General features: G+C 54.5%; 1 protein-coding gene across 3 annotated transcripts in view; it reads right to left on the reverse strand.

The window, feature by feature from the left end:
* Tesc (tescalcin) overlaps positions 1 to 14,787 on the reverse strand; it is a 32,482-nt gene extending 17,695 nt beyond the window's left edge. For 2 of the 3 annotated variants that reach the window (XM_052167767.1, XM_052167766.1), the window contains exon 1: positions 14,602 to 14,787. In XM_052167767.1, the coding sequence (XP_052023727.1) occupies positions 14,602 to 14,659 (58 nt within the window). In that variant the 5' untranslated portion in view covers positions 14,660 to 14,787. The remainder of the gene's footprint in view (positions 1 to 14,601) is intronic. The other variant, XM_052167765.1, reaches the window with a different exon arrangement.
* Positions 14,788 to 16,718: the final 1,931 nt, after the last annotated feature.

Here is a 16,718-nt window from a genome sequence, read left to right on the forward strand (position 1 = left end):
TGCTGTGGTGACCCCCAAGATTATGTTTTCATTGCTACTCCCTAACTGTAATTTTGCTGTTAATATAAATATTTGTATTTTCTGATGGTCCCAGGTGATACCTAGCAAAGGTTGGCTCAGCCCACACGCTAAGAAGCAGCGGATACCTGAGACCTAATGATCCTCCCCGTGTAGAGTCTCCCCTCCCTCCACCTCAGGCTCAAGCCTTGGTCGACTCAAGAATCCCTCACACAGAGTTCTTAAGCATCCCCAGCAGCTGCTGCTCACCAGGGAAGATGACAGAAGCCTGCCGATCCTGCTAGGCACCACTCCAGGTATTAGCTCATCTCTCACACAGCACAGGCAGGCAGGGATGCGGCCCCACATGATTGGAAAGGCTAAGTAACAGTCAGGACAATGTCTACCTTTCTAGAGAAAGATACAATCATGTATATTCATTAGCAAGACAGCAAGCAAGCTGACCAGGGTCCCACAGCCAGTGAGCACCTAACAGAAAGGAGGGTGGACACAGGATGCTTGTGGCTACACTGTGTGAACGGAATCATCATACACTGTAAACCACCCATATGCCCAGCCACAGCACAACAGCCAAAGTACCAAAGGTTGACGCACCCAACGGATGGCATTGCATTTGATAATGAAACTGGGCACCGGATGTAACATGGAACCAAGGGAACCAGGCATGAGAGGGCGTGGTCGTGAGTTCACGATTCTACTGGGGCAAAACTCATACTCAGGAAACACTTTTCTACAGTGTAAGGAGTCAGGGCAGTGGCTGCCCTGGGGGACAGAGTACTGTGATTGAGTGTGAGGGGACTTGGGGGCACAGATTATTTTCTACCTTGATGTGGGCACGAGTGACTCAGGTTTCCTTGGTAAGTGTGGAGCTTCATGCTTAAGGGTGACCCACATTTTTTGGAGGGGTGGGAGTGGGGACAGGGTCTGATGTCTCCCAGGCTAGCCTTAAACTTATTATGTAGCAAGAGATGACGTCTACTTCCTAATCCCCCTGCCCCCACTTCCTGAGCACGGGGATTACAAGTGTGGGCCACCATATCCAAATTTATTAGGAGCCGGGGCTAGAGTGCTCTGTGTGCTCTGTGATCCCCACGACTCACTAAAAAACTTAATGCACCAACTTCAGAACTTCCCTGGGGAGGAGTAGATCCGGAAAATAAGAATCCAACGCGCGTGCACATCTTTATCCCTGCCATGTCCCGGCAGCCCTGGTAGCCCTGCAACCCTCCCAGCCCAAACTTGGGAAGAACCAGAAGTGCTTCTAACTTGGGACTGTTTTCAACATGTCTTTCTACACCAAATCTGTAGTAGCTGCGTCTTTCATCAGATGGTCTACTGCTGTACTGGGGGGATGCCCTGAACTAAGTCCGTGAAGTCCTCTGTACTGAGAATTTCTTATGATCTGTGTGGAAGCTTCACCTGTCAATAAAAAGTTAATGGCCTATCAGCTGAGGCAGGAGATAGGAGGTGGGAGGACCCATAGGGAGAAAGGAACTCTGGGATAGAGTCAGGCCCAGGAAAGCATTTAGCCCAACTCCAAGAAGTCGGGTGCATGACCCTGAGGAGCGGTAACCAGCCACGTGGCACTCACTGAGCAGAATGAATGGGATAATTAAGTTACGAGCGAGTCAGGGAACAAGCCCAAGCTTACGGCCTAGGCATTTATTAATAAATAAGACTCAGAGAAATGGCGCATGAGTTGAAAAGCCCATGGCTACAATCCCCCTGCCTCAGCTGCATTTTCAGCCATTTCCTCAACACTCATTACTGAAACATGCAGAACTGGATTACACCATAATTACTAGAAACTCGGGCTTATTCTGTCTTGGGTGACATCTGTACCAAATGATGGTATACACACCCTAGCAACTAGAAGAAACCCAAGGAACAAGGATGAGTATACAGAGCTGGCTACAGAAGCTTGCTTGACCAGTAATAACCATATCACAGAGAAAGTGCCAAGCCCCAGGAAGCCACAGACATCCTGGGCCATCCTTGACTATGAATACTATATAGCCTTGAAAACATACTTGAGACAGAATCCCATGTGTCCCAGGCTGGCCATGAACTCTCTATGTGAACTACAAGCATTGCCACACCTGGCTTATGTGTTGATGGGGATTGAACCCAGGGCAGGCTAAGCATGCATTCTACAAACTGAGAGACATCTCCAGCCCTTGAAAAGCTGTTTTGAAGTATCGAGAGTCATATTTAACGTTCCTGGCATGTCAAGGGGACAATCCAACTAGCCAAGATGATAATACACGTTAGGTCACAGAAAAAAGCATGACAGAGCTCCCCGCACTGGGACTTGAGACTTGCCTTTAGCTTCCCCGTGTTTCCCAGTTTCTCTCTGTACAGTGCGTAGGCACCAGCCATAAGGACATTTCCTGGCACCTGGCACCTGGCATATGGGACCGCAGACGCTCACAAAAATATTAATAAGTCATCCTTGGCTCAATGCCATGGTCTGGGCACATGTGGTCTTATAAAGGACCCACTTCCCTTCCTTTTTTTCTCTCCCTTTTTGAGACAGGCTCTTGTGAAGCCCAGGCTAGCCCCCAACTCACTTATATAGCCAAAGATGACCTAGAACCCCCGATCTGTGCCTGAGATCAGGGATTGCGGGCATAAGCTGCCAAGTCTGGTTTATGCTGTCCTGGGAATTGAACTCAGGGCATGATGCATGCTAGGGAACTGCTCTACCAACTGACCGGTAGCCCCGGATCTTCATCCTGTACTATTTGAGGCAGGGCTGTAAAAGCAACTTTTATTTGCCAGATGTGATCATCATCTTGGAGACTTACTGTTGATAAGCTCACCCTTTCTAGATTCTTTCTGATCTCTGGCTGGCTGGTTCAACTCAGCTGATCCGGCTCAAACTCCAAGATGACTGGGTCAACCTATCCTTTTTTTTTCTTCTCCTCCTCCTTTCCCCCTCCTCCTCCCTCCCTCTCCCTCATTGCCCTGCTTAGCCTCAAACTAACTCTGGCAATCTAATCTACACTTCTGGCTCCTCCTCATCTCCTCAATCTCTGACTCATTTAGTCTTCACCTACAACTTGTCTCTGTAAAACTGTCCCAGTAAAACTGCCTCCTCTTCCTTCCACCCCAGCCCCTGCCTCTGCCTCTCCCCCTCCCTCTCTCTCCTGCTGCTGCTCTTCGGTAGCGTCTCTTACCTGGGCTATTCCCCAGAGAGTTGGGCGTGTCCTATCTGACTCATTCTGTCAAATCTTTCTCTGATTCGTCACTTTGTCTGCCTCTCAATTAGCCATCTCTTTCACAAGGAGGCTGCTTCCTTCTTCAAACTAATGCCACCTTCATTGTTTGGGATTAAAGGTGTGTGTTAAGGGTGTGTCTGTATTCCAGCCAGAGGGGTTAAAGGTGTATCTGCATTCTACTCAAAGGGATTAAATAAAGGCGTGTACTAAGGGCAAGTCAGTATTCCAGCCAGATCACACAGACCTAAGTGGTCTTTGGATGTGATCCCTTGCCAGAGGAACTGCATTGCTGGATTAAAATTCCTCTACACAGGCCCTCAATATGTAATTCACTCTGTAGACCAGGCTGGCCTCAAACTCAGAGAGATCTGCCTGCCTGTGCCACCTGGGATCAGTGCTGGGATCAGAGGTGTGGCCACCATGCCTGTGCTTCCGATAAATAGTAAATTGTGTTTAGCGGAGTTTCAAATACGTGACCCACGTCCAGGTGAAATTAATTTTAGGATTGTATTTTCTTTAGCTCACAAGATCTAAAATACCACCAAGTCAGCATGTAACCCACATAACTAAGGACGAGACCTTTGGAGGCCATGTGAGTTCTGCACCTCTCGTTTCTCAGGAAAGAGTGATGGGGAAGGTCTCAGCCCTGGGGCTGGGGTGTGAGGGAGCTCTGCTGTGGATCTGCGATGCATGGCGGTGGGGTGGGGCAGCTGGGGCAGCTGGCAGGGGGAGTTTGGCTGGCTTCATCTGTTAGGACACATTTTTGAGTCTTCACCTTCAGGGAATGTAGGACTCCTGGTCAGATGGAGTATAGACCCAGAGAGGGCCAGCAACTGTGGGAGCCAGCAGGTGCAGCCGGCCTGGAGAGAGGCAAAGGGTTGAGACACTGAGAGGGGCAAACCCTGCTCTCCTCTGAGGCCTCCTAAGTCTCCCTACCCCTGCTGTGCCCAGCAGTCGCACCACCTGGAGATGGATGCTTGACAACCAAGTAGGACCTGGGGCTCTCAGGGTACCAGAACGCTGGCTCAGCACCCCACAGACCAGGGCCGGCCGGGGCTCTGCCGACACAGGACTCACCGTGCCCCACAGCCCGGGCACAGCCAACAGCATGGAGAGGCCGCTTTGCGCCTCTCCTTCAGCAGGCACTGTTCTGCCAATCTGCCGCCTCCTCCTCTGAGAAAACAATGTCACCTCCCACCTCCTGGGAAGCCGCTCCCATGGCGACATGCCATCTCAGTCACAAACACTGTTCACAGCTCTCCAAGGTGGCAACAGCCTTCGTCGCCTGTGGACGACTCTATGAAAGGACAAATACATTGGGGGAAGTCCTGCTCAGAATCAAGAGAGGCTGTGGGGACCCTCACTGGCACACAGGATGTTGACAACATCATCACCAGCACCAGAGCCACCTGGTCCACGCCTGGTCTATGTCAAGCAACGTACCAGGTGACTCTGTGGGAATGGAACAGGACCCTTGCTGGGCAAGGACCAGCAGGAGAGGATAAAGATGGATAATGGGTGGGTACGGGGATAAATTGGGGGTGATAAAATGTTCTGGAAATAGAGATGGTGGTTTAGAACACTAAAGGCATTGAACCCAACTGAGTTGTTCACAGTATTAAAATGGTAAGTGTGTGTGTGTGTACTTGTGTATATGTATGTGTACATGTGTGTGTACGTGTGTATGTATGTGTGTATGTGTGCACATGTGTGTCTGTACATATGTGTACATATACATGTGTGTACTGTGCATGTTTGTACACATGTATGTGCATACATGTGTTTTGTGTACATATCTCTACATACATGTGTATACATGTGTGCATGTGTGTATCATGCGTGTGTACGTACATACATGTGTGTTTATGTGGGAGCCCGTAGAAGGGGTGAGGTCAACATCTGGTGTCTTCCTCTGTCACTCTCAACCTTGGTTTTTGAGCCAGGGTCCCTCACTGCTCCTGAGATCACAGAATCAGCCTACCAGAGGGCTGGCCACCGAGCCCCAGAGCTCCTCCCGCCTCTGCATCCCCAGGGCTGGAAAGAGATGTATGTCACCACATTTGACAGTACCAGGGACCGAACTTGGGATCCTCGTCTTCACGGGTGGCTCTTTACCAGCTGGGCCATCTCCCTGGTCCTAAAATGGTAATGTCACATAAACTCTGGCTCCAATTGAAAAAACAAATAAACAAACCAAAAAAAAAAAAAAAGTGTCTACTTAGCTGGATAGAAAAACAAAAGCCTGGCTGTGACTGGCTCGCTGCGCCCTAAGCCCCAATCTTCAGGGCTGTTCTGCTGGCTCCGAGCTCCACGGAGGCCACCTGGGGCTCCAGACACAGCAGTGACTAATTCGGGGCTAGGGAGGGAGGGAGGGAGGCAGGGTTTCCGGAGCCTCCTCGCAGGGGAGCCTGTGCCAGCTGCCCTCTCTCGTGAGCGCCCCTCCTCCACCTGCTGCCTAGGCAGCCCCAGCCCGGCACGCACCTACCCTGTTGCCACGGACTTTAAGATCTACCAAGGATGCACCAGGACTTTTTGGAGTGTATTTTTTTCAAATCCAACCCTGAGCACAGACCCTCAGACCCTCTTCACATGGACTTCAAGCCGATGCAAAAGCCACCAACTCCGGGCAGAGTCAGCCCAGTCCACATCATCTCTGATACATCATCTATTGTCACCCGGGGCACCAAGGGTCCTGCTGGGGACACTCTGGACTGCTTCTGTGCAGAGCACATCCTTGGGGGTGGGGTGGGATAAACATGACGGGTGGAATGCCTTCACCCTGCCACTCGCCGCGCTCGCTGAGCAGACGAGGCGAGAGTAGGAGAGCGCAGCTCTGAGCTCCACAGTTGGGGTGTGCCCGCCTTCCTCCAGCGCTACTTTGCTCTTTACACGCGCCTTACAGCAGGAATAAAGAGAGTGACAGCCTGCCTCAGGCAGGAGCCGAGCCAGGGCTGGGCAGGCGACAGATCAACGCTCCTAACTGTGCAGGCAGCACACGCACTTGGTTGCTCAGGAGACAAGATCAGAGAGGCGGTGTGGCTCCCTGAGGGTCACACAGCCCTGGACACCACAGGTAGGGTTGGTTCTTGCCGCCGTGTGCCGAGGGCACATTACCTTTCTGCACCACGGCGGCGGAGTCGTTCAGAAGGGTGGGGGCAACCTCCATCCAAGCAGACGTTCAGAAAGTGGGCGTGATGCAACAGCATCCAGGAGACAGCTCAGCCCCGCCCTCAGGATGCTCTCAGCTAACTTATCTGAGGCTGAATCGAGCGAGGTTAGGCAGCAACCTAACCTCACGTGCAACCACAACCAAGTAAGAGAACCTTTGCCGGTGAGAGCCAGCAGGGACTCCACCTGGCGCTCCAAACACGTGGCCGCTGGAGGAGAACAGGATCCTCCTAAATAACCTGCTAAACTCAGAAGCAAGAGCTTTCCCTGAGCAGAGCCTAGTTGCACATGCCTATAAATCCAGCATTTAGGGGGATCTCCAGTACAAGGACAAGATCCGGTCCCCAAGGAGGGAGGAGGAGGGACTGAGACCCCACAGGTGAGGAGCTGAAGTTGTCAGAGAGCGTTAGAATGGTCACAAGCTTTTGAGTCGATAATGGGGGCTTTAACCCACTGAGAGACAGACCCACCTGGCCTTGGGTCTGGGTAAAAGCTCAAGGACCCTGCAGGACACCGAAATGCAAAGGGTAGCCATCCTCATCAGCCCCAAACTGAGTTTATACAGGAAGTGTTTGCACACCGGTGAGAACCCCGAGATACTTAACACAAGGGTGCAGGCATCCTGAAAATCACTTCAGTGGCTCAGGACACACAGGGGCCCCATGAGAGGAAGGGACAGCCCAGCAGAAGTTGAACTCAGAATCAGGCCAAACCACACAAAGCAAAGCAGGATATTCAAACTCCTGCAGTGAGCCTATCTGCAATTTGTAAGTAATCAGAATTTAAAAACCTCATTATCAACAGTAATCCAAAACAGAATGCTGGGGGGGGGGGGGGCAGAGGGATCATCCAGAAAACTAAAATTTTATACCCAGCCCAATGTACGTCCATAGACACCAGCAAAAAAGAGTTCTGTTTATAATTCACAGACCCTTGCTGGGAAATCTGTGGGAAAATGTATTAAATAAGAAAAGCAGGGCTGGAGAGATGGCTCAGTGGTTAAGAACACTGACTGCTCTTCTAAAGGTCCTAAGTTCAAATCTCAGCAACCACATGGTGGCTCACAACCATCTATAAAGAGATCTGGTCCATCTGAAGACAGCTATGGTGTACTTAGATATAATAATAAGCCAATCTTTTTTTTTTTAAAGTAAAAGAAAAAAAGAAAAGCAAATCCATAAGGAATAGTTTTTGCAAGAATAAATGTTTGCCCAAAAGAATAATTACCCAGCTTGTAGGCTTCAGAAATAAAACCAAGTAGCCAGACAAAATTAAGCACAAAGGGAGAGATAATAGGAGATGATAGTTCACTTTTGGTATGCCAAAGATAAGAGGTGCGGACGTTATGGAATTTGGGTGTAAAAAATGCCATGCAGGGCTGGCAAGATGGCTCAGAGGGCAGAGGCTCTTGCCCCCAAAGCTGGGCTGTGGGGTATGCACCCACATAAGCACGGACATGCTCACGTAAATATAACTTAAAACACCGTTTACACTGGAATGTGGCCAGCTGCAGAAGTTTATCACCCTGTAATCACAAGGATTTGGAAGCCTTGGACTGTGTATGTTTCAAGGAGTTACTTTGTTACAGGTGAAGTATCTTAGGGATGGGACCCAAGTCAAAACACAAAAGTGATTTTATGTAATTGTTTTTGTTTCCAGGTAGGATCCTTTGCTGGCCTCGGGGTCCCTAAGTGGCAGAGGATGACCTTGAACCTCTGATGTTCCTGCCTCCACCTCTCAAGTCCTGGAATCACCACACTGGTTTTATTTGGTACTGGGTTATTTGGGGGCAGGCATGCTATGGACTGAGGCTCTGTGTGTGTGTGTGTGTGTGTGTGTGTGTGTGTGTGTGTGTGTATGTGTGTGTGTTTACATTTGGGTTTTCAAGACAGGGTTTCTTTGTGTAGCCCTGGCTGTCCCAGAGCTTACTCTGTAGACCAGGCTGGCCTCAAATTCACAAAGATCCCCTTGCCTTTGCCTCCAGAGTACTGGGATTAAAGGGGTGTGCCACCACTGCCCAGCATATATTTTTAAGGCATCTATTTTGTGTTTTGTGGTGTTGGGGATTGATCTAAAAGTCTCCCAGTTAGGCACATGCCCTCCCACTGCGACCCCCCCCTGAAGTCTCCCTGCATGTGACTGGAGCACATCTGTCCCATGAGGTCAGGAGGAATTTTCCACTTGGGGTATCACACCAGTGCTCAGAAAGTTTGTACTTGAGAGCGCTCTAGATTTGAGAGAGGTGCTCAGCCCATACTTGCTGGGGGACCCTCCTCCAGCTGTGGCACTTGGGGACAAGATAGTCTCCACAGCAGGTCTTGAGGCTCAGCCAGGCTCCTCCAGAAGGGGCTCTGGGTGGCTCAGCCTCATCAGCAATGCCCCTGCCTCCTGCCTCCCCTTCTAGAGGATCTAAGGCCCTGGCATAGCCTTGAACACTTCCTGTTGCCTCCCAAGTGGAAGGCCATTGCTGACAGCATGTCCGTCCGCAAAGGTCATACAGCGGGGACAACAAAGGACCTTTTTGTCTTCATGCATAAGGTGACGGCTACCACCAGTGGAAAAGCCCAGCCGACCTTCTGGCTTCATAAATTAATAATGAAGTTGGAGGAAATGACAGGCTGTCTGGTGCCCCTGCTCCTCCCTCAGGCCCTGGCCTGCCTTCTTCCTAGAGCAACTTCCTAGGGTTCTTCAGAGATGTGCAAACCCCACATCCTTTAGCGTAAGGCACCAAAGGACCAAAGTGCTTTGGGGATACAGGAGTTCTTCTGTGCGCACGGCACTGTCTGGTCTGTCATCTAGCCGTCTGGTCTCTGTCATCCAGCCGGATCCAGCCGGCTGTATGCCTGAGCTCTGATTAACCTCCCTGCTACATCCGGGGGTGGGGGCATCAGCTCAAAACAAAATAGCATGCCCATGCAGGGCATGACAGGTGGGTGGGAAGGAGCACCAGGGAACTCATTACTGCAGGTCCCTAGGCTGGCAACTCCAGCAACTGCCACCTGCTCTCCCACAGACAAGCAGATGCTCTCCCACAGATAAGAGCCACCCAGGAAGCCCTCAGGAGACGAAGGGGGTGGCAAACAGGCAAGTTCTTGAACTTTCCATATCATTCAGAACCTAATGCTATCAGCCCTGAAGCCCAAGGTAAGTCAGCATACCCCAGCGTGTGGCTGTAACCCGCAGGCCTCTCCTGGGCTTGCCAGGGACCCCTGGGGCTGCCGGCTCTGTCCTTTATCCTCCCTCCCTTCTGCTCCGCACCACCTCTGCGTTTGAAACCTCGCTAGAGGATCTGCTTTGGATTCCAGTTCAGCATCAATGTGACCATGGCAGTCACTTGCTAAGCCAAACTTGGTTTTGTTTTTTGGTTTTGGTTTTGGTTTTGGCTTTTTGAGACAGGGTTTCTCTGTATAGCCCTGGAACTGTATAGCTGTCCTGGAACTCACTCTGTAGACCAGGCTGGCCTAGAACTCAGAAATCTGCCTGCCTCTGCCTCCCAAGTGCTGGGATTAAAAGCGTGCACCCCCACTGCCCAGCCAAAACTTTTGTCTGTAAACTGGCCACTAGGATCCAGCCCTCGATGAGCTTTTACAGGGGGAGAGAGAGGGTGTAGCTGTTGGGTGTGGTGTCAAACTCCTTTGGTCCCTGCACTCAGGAGGATCTCTGTGAGTTCCAGGCCAGCCAGGGCTACACAGAGAAGACCTGTCTCACAAAAACCAAACAAAGTCATTGATTGAATCTCTTCTCCCAAGTTCTAGAGACAGCCCAGTCTCAAACTCATGCTCCTTCTGTTGGGATGACAGATGCGTGCCTGTTGTCACATCCCAGGGACAAATGGCTTCTAGTGTTCTTGTACTGAGGACTTAGAGAGCTGTGGGCTCGGCCCCCTTTGTGAGGCTCCCAGCGTCAGCGTCTACTGCTGAGGAAGGAGGCTTTGGCTGGCCGCGTTCGTGCCTTAGTGGATGGAAGAGCACTGAAGGTGTCAGCCCCACCCATGCCAGCGCACCCCGTGCACCTCAGGCCCTTGAGCTGCTGACAGGCAGAGGACCCACCCATCCCCAAGCCTCCTCCAGGGCCTGCAAGCACAGGAGACAATGGGCGCCTTGGCAATGAGGAATGACCACAACGGCAGCAGATGGCATTGCTGGGAGGCTGAAGCAGGAGGGTCCTCAGTTCAAGGCCAGTCTGACACAAAGACTGTCTCAAAATTTTTTTAAATGTGGAGTCAGGGGTACAGCTAACTGGTGGAGCACTTGGAGGTCCCGAGTTCCAGCCATAGTTGTACACGACAAAAAGGATTATGGCCCAAGCAATGGCCTCCTCAGGGGTAGAATGAAAGGATAAAAAATAATACAGCCTAACTCCAGCCTTCTAAGGAGCCCCAAACACTTCATATTCCAGAGCCTGCTCTTTGTGCTTTTTGTTAGAAACTAGGTAAAAGGTCACAGGCCAAAGCCCACCCTTTAAGAGCTAGGCAGAAAGGCCTTGAATAGGTGATCCTGGCCCCACAAGGTAACTGGAAATGAGCTAAGCTTATCTTGCTTCTGTAAACTGCTTACGCCATTACCTATCCAGGAGTTCACACAGCTATAGACTCCAATAGGAAACTAATTGGTCCACTGAGCGCGGGCTCCGATAATTTAAACTAATTGGTCTAAAAATTATAGAGTGGTACAAATTGATTGGTCCGCACTAGCAGGCGCTCAATGCTAAGGAATAATTGGTTTGTGATTCGAGGGCTTTGTTCTAAACTTATAAAGGCTGTCGCAATTCTGCTCTCGGGGTCCACAGTCCTCTAGCCCTGCGCGGTGTACGGCTGTGGACCCAGAACTCTGGAATAAAAGAAATCCTCATGCTATTGCACCGAGACCATTTCTCTCGAGTGATTTGGATGTCGCTTTCCGAGACATGGGGTGCTGGGGTGCCCTGGGTTTTTTGGGGGTCTTACAAGAACTCAATAGAAATAAAATAACTCAATAGAAATAAAAGCAGGATCCAGGCTCCAGCTTCTCTCCCTCTCTTTCATCTGCACAGCCTCCATGACCTCATCCATACAATGGGCCAGCAGCATCCCCACAGGGCCCTGGAACAGAACCTGGTCATTGACTCCTGTCCTACGCTTGGTGCTGGGCAAATGGCCTGGGTCTGCCAAGATTGCCACAAGGGCTGAGCTCTGACCCAAGGCTCTGCAGGCGAACTCCTGAGCTCCCTGGGGTGACTCAGGCTGGCAGGGACAAGGCCTGTGGGGGGGGGGGGGAGGCAATCCTGGGCTCAGTGTTGCTTTCTGGGTTATAAAGAGCTCAGGGACCCCCTTGCCCCCATGTGAGCATCCTGTGGTCTCATTGCCAACAAGCAACTCTGTGGGGACCCCAGGGTACATTTTATAGAGAGGCAGGTGATGGTCTGAGGTGGGAGGGGAGGAATGTAGGTTCTGAGGGAGACCAGGTCTGAGAGTGTCCACTGAGGCTGCGGGAGAGCAGCCAAGCAGGGAAGTTTTCTATCTTGGGAGCCCTAGATAGTGGCAGGAACTTTGCTCTGAAATCTTAACCCAGGAGGAGGTGACAGGAAGATTCTCCCATATAAACAGCAAACAGTGGAAAGGCTTGTGCAAAGGTCCTGGGGTGAGGAAAGAAGGAACAATGCATCATGGGTAATGGTTCCTGACCCCCAGAGGTCACAGCATGTGGTGGGGAACCCTCCATCTCCCAATCCTCCACTCCTGGCTGTGGTGCTGCAGGCAAGATGCCTCAGTTTCCCTCATGAGAGGAAATGACCTTATCTTCTTCCTGGAAGATGTGGGTGAAGACCTACTGGGTGTTGTGTAAAGTTCTCGATGCTGGTATAGGCAAGCCTGAGTGCAGTGGTGTCCCCTTGGCTCCAGTCCCATGTCACACCCATCACCTTCCTCCTTAATGTCACCTCCCAGGTTCACACAAGGGCTCAGAGACCATGCCCAGGTGGGGTACTGAGGCCCAGAGAGGCAGTGACCTGCTGAAGATCACACAGCAGGGATACAGGGACCAAGACCTAGCTCCACGTGACTCCGAGGGCTGGGCAGTGCTACTGCTATGTCCATCTGACAGGAGAGGAAACTGAGGCACAGGGAACACAGAGGACCCCTGAAGTTGGGCTGCAGGGCAGCCTGAGCCTGGAGGACTGCTGTGTCATTGCCCATTCCCACCGAGGTGACCAACTGCCTCCTGTCACAGGGCCTTGGCACCTGCCAGCCCAATGTCCTGGTCACTGTCAAATGACTTCTTAGTTCCCTGCCTGCCCCTCCCTCATCCTCTCCCCTCTGTTGCTTGTTCCTGGAAATACAACAGCGATGTGGTGGATCTGTGTGCTGTGCACCCTGCTTGGGAATATTGACCTCTCTGGGTCGCTTCCACATCCTCAAAAACTCTAGTCCATAAAGATTTGCCAAATGGGTGAAAGTGTCCTGCCTATACCAGCCACCTTCAGGGCCTGAGGGACTCCAGGAAGCACCACTGTTCCTGGGGCCTGGGGTGGGGGTGACCTCAGGTTCCCGCCTCCAGCTCCCCTTATAACTGAATTCTGAGCCCAGGCAGCAAGTGAAGAAGCCACCCCAGCCACCTCCAGGCAGCCACTAAGCCTGAGCATCTGTCACCATGGGCGGCTGGGCCCAGGAAACTGACAAGGCTCCCAGCATGCTCTGCGGCCCATCACTGTCAAACCCACAGCCCGCTGGAATTCCCCCAGAAGGCCCTGGGTGCTGCTCCAGTTGGGAACCCAACCTGTACTCAGAATCCCAGCTCTCCCACACCAGCTGGGACAGCAACTGGCAACTGGTCAAACTGAGTCAGAAGTGGGCGGGGACTCCTGCCGTCCTCCATAGCGTGGGCCTCTGAGGTGGGGGAAGCAGGTTTATGAAACTTTTGGGTTGTGGTCAGTAAAATGAATTCAGAGAGAAAAATACAAAGTGTGGGTGGGGGTGCCGCCCTGCAGTCCCAGAACTGGGGAGACTGAGGCAGGGAGTGTCCCAGCTCACAGCAGCCTGAGCCCCAAAATGAAACCAGCAGTGCACACAGCAGTGCACACACAATTGCACAGTGTGCACACACACCTGCTTGCCTTGCACACAGCGTGCACACACTCCCGGCTTGCACACAGCATGCACACGCTCCCGCTCGCATGCCGTTCTCCTTGCACGCGGTGCGCACCCACTCCCGGCAGCGCACCCACAGTCAGCTCTCACCCGAACCGGTCCGATGGCGCGCGCCCTTAGCGGGTCGCGGATCCGCTGCACACTTCGCATACTGTGTGCGCGGTGTAGACGCTCAGCGGCTGGGGACTTTCTATGACTTCACCGGGCTCTGGGGAGGCGGATGGCAGCCGGGTCCCCTCTCGGGTGGGGCTGACGGAGTACTCTCAACTCAGCAGCAGCCTCCTGCCACAGCACCCACGGGAGCGCGCCAGCCTCCCATTCCTCGGAGAAGGCAAACTGAGACGGGAACTGACTGGCCCAAGGTCACACAGCCCTGGCGGAGCTAACAACCGGCTCTGTCCGGTCACCGAAGCAGGCTGCGCCCACGCGCCTGCCCACTCTCGCGCAAGTCCGGGTCCCCTCGTCGCTTCCGAGCCCAGGGTCAAGCGCGGGGCGGACGGGCGCTTCCCCCACGCGCGCCCCGCCCGGCCTCTGCGGTCCCGGGAGCGCCGGCCAGCTCGGAGGACGCTGGGCTCGGTGCCCGAGCCTGCAGCCGGGGGGCGGGGACGCACGGGGAGGCGGCAGGGTGACCCCCGCCTAAGGTCACCGCGGACCGCGCGGCAACTCCCGGTCCCGCCACTTCCAAACTTTCCTCCCCGCTCATCCCCAGCCGCAGACTTGCCGGTGCGGCGCGCACTCGGCGCTCTCCCGGGGCTGCAGGGGCGCCGGCCCTCGGAGCCGCGGCCACCTGCCCGGCTCCGCCCTGCCCTCCGTCTTGGCCCGAGGAGGCTTAGGTCTCGTCGCCTCCCGGACCACCCTTCCCCCAGGCCGGGGTCCCCGCCAAGCCCTCCCGGCGGTGGCGTTCGCACCGCGGCTGGCGGGAACCCATCTGAAGCAGCGGGAGATCGAGGCACAGAGAGGGCCAGCCACTAGCCCAAGGTCACACAGCGCGGCGGCGCGAAGCGGGGGCATGCAGGCGACGGTCCCCGCCCGCCCGCCCGCGAGGGTGCCCCGCCACCGTGTGCTACTCACAGCCGGTCTTGCCCTCGAGCTCCCGCACCTCCTCGGACGCCGAGTGGGCAGCGCCCATGGTGCGCCACGGGGCCCAGGGCGCCCCACGCAGGCCGGGGGACTTCCTGGGCTGCGCTGCGCTGCGCTGCGCTCGAGCCGGGTGTGGACGCGGGGACAGCGGCGCGGAGCCGGTTCCGCGTGGGGCTGGAGCGGCCTCTTATAGCGGCGGGAGGCGGAGCGGCGCGGTCCTAGCGCTCGCCCGCTTCCCTCGCGGCCGCGGGGGTGGGAATGGGGGCACGTCGCGGTTGTGCCCCTGCCGCAGTCCCGCGGGATGAGTTTGCGGGCAGCGCGATCCGCATCACTCCGCCCAGTCTCCGGGGTCCCGGCGGCTGCGACAGAGGAGGGCGTGCGAGTGAGCCCAGTCTGAAAGCTTCCCCTCTCCCCGCGCCCTGCACCCAGGTGGGCGCCCAGAGGAGCGCGCACCGCAGGTGACAGGCGTGGACTGAGTGGAGACAGTGCTCTGAGATAGGTGGTCCTGACTGGCCAGTTCTGCTGCTGGTCTAACCACCACCCCTCCATCTTCAAATAGGGGTGCTGTGAGATGCTCACAGAAGGGAGAAAGGCACCGGGGTATCGTGGGATCCCGTCCAGTTGATGACGGAGAAACTGGTGTCCCAGAGGGAGAAAGAAATTCAACCTCAAGGCTGCCCTGGCGACGCCCGACTTAGCGGCCAAGAGTCTGTCCTGGCAGGAAGTGCTGGGGTCCCCACGATCTTTCACCTCGTCAGTCACTACGTGGGTGCGCCCACATCTTTGGTGCTGGGGTTCTCAGGAGCCCACTCTAGCCAACCCAGGACCTGGGCCCTGGCAGCTCTTGTAGCAACAGGGGTCTCGGCAGAGCCAGAAGAACCGGCCCCACCGCTGAAACCCCGATAACCACCCACTCTGGGCCTCCGGGAGCTGGATCTGCCCCTGGAGATCCTCCCTGAAGATCCTCCCTTGAAGGTCCTCCGTGCTCCCTGCAGTCACCCAGAGTTCACGGGAACTGCCTTCACCCCCAGGCATGGAAAGCTGGGCTGTGGAGGCATTACTGCTGAGTGATTCCATTTGTGCCTCCAAGAATTCTAAAAACCCAGATAGACCTTTGTGGGGTGGAGGGCAGGGAAGTGCTTCCCCAGCTCCCGGGATGTCGGGGTTCCTAAAACATGCCACGAACTATGCCTTCCCGCATCTAAGTTTCCTGTCTAGGTGCTGGTTGGGGCTTCCTGTCAGGGAGAATCTATATTCTCCAGGCTGGGGGACCGAACCCCGCCCCCATCGCCCAGCAACCCAGACACACCCACACCCGCCCCCCAAGCTGACAGTGCCTTCCCTCCGTGCTCCATCCTTCTACCGAGACCCCCCCTCTTCCTCCGGGATCTCTGTGTAAGCCTCCTTGGATAGGCCTTATCAAGTGTCCTTCTGCTTATTCTCACCAGGCTGGGGTGTGGTCGCCAAGGAGAGCCCGCCCCTCCCCCCGCGGGGGAGGTGCTGCGAGGAGTCCTCAGGAAAGGGGGCGGCGGCGGTTTGACTTGTGTGTTCGTTCACCCATTTAGTGCGTGTTTCTTAATGGCCTACTATGTGCAGGGTCCCAATCATGTCTTTAAGCTGCAAACAGAGATACAAGGTCTGCAGGTGGAGTGGGAAAGACCTGGGAACCAGGCAGAGGACGGAGTAATGGCCGGGGTGAGCTCTCAGGAGGACCGTAGGGATCTGAATGTCCAAACTGAGCGTCATTGTCCATAATCGTCCCCACCCGTGGCCCTACGGAGACAGCCGGCTCCAGGAAGCTGCGTGTGTGCTGTGGTGGCCCCGCCCTCCCCCTCGGGCAGTGCTGCGAGCACCCAGCAGGGCTCTGTCCGCACAAAGCCTGCGCTGCGGGTCCAGGAAAGCCGCCGCTTTCATTCAGTCTCCCCAAGGGCTCTGTTGGCGTCATCAAAGCTGGACTGATGTGTGGAGGGAGCCTTACACGAGAAAGGCACCGTGGGGGCTCCCTCCTCCCCAACACAGGGCTGTCTCAGTCACCAGGTAACTAACTGCCAGTCCTTGGAGGCTCTGGTCCCCCGAGGAGCTAAAAGCCTGGGCCAGACAAACCTGTT

The sequence above is a fragment of the Apodemus sylvaticus genome, chromosome 22 (genome assembly GCF_947179515.1).
Source record: "Apodemus sylvaticus chromosome 22, mApoSyl1.1, whole genome shotgun sequence".
Lineage (NCBI taxonomy): Eukaryota > Metazoa > Chordata > Mammalia > Rodentia > Muridae > Apodemus > Apodemus sylvaticus.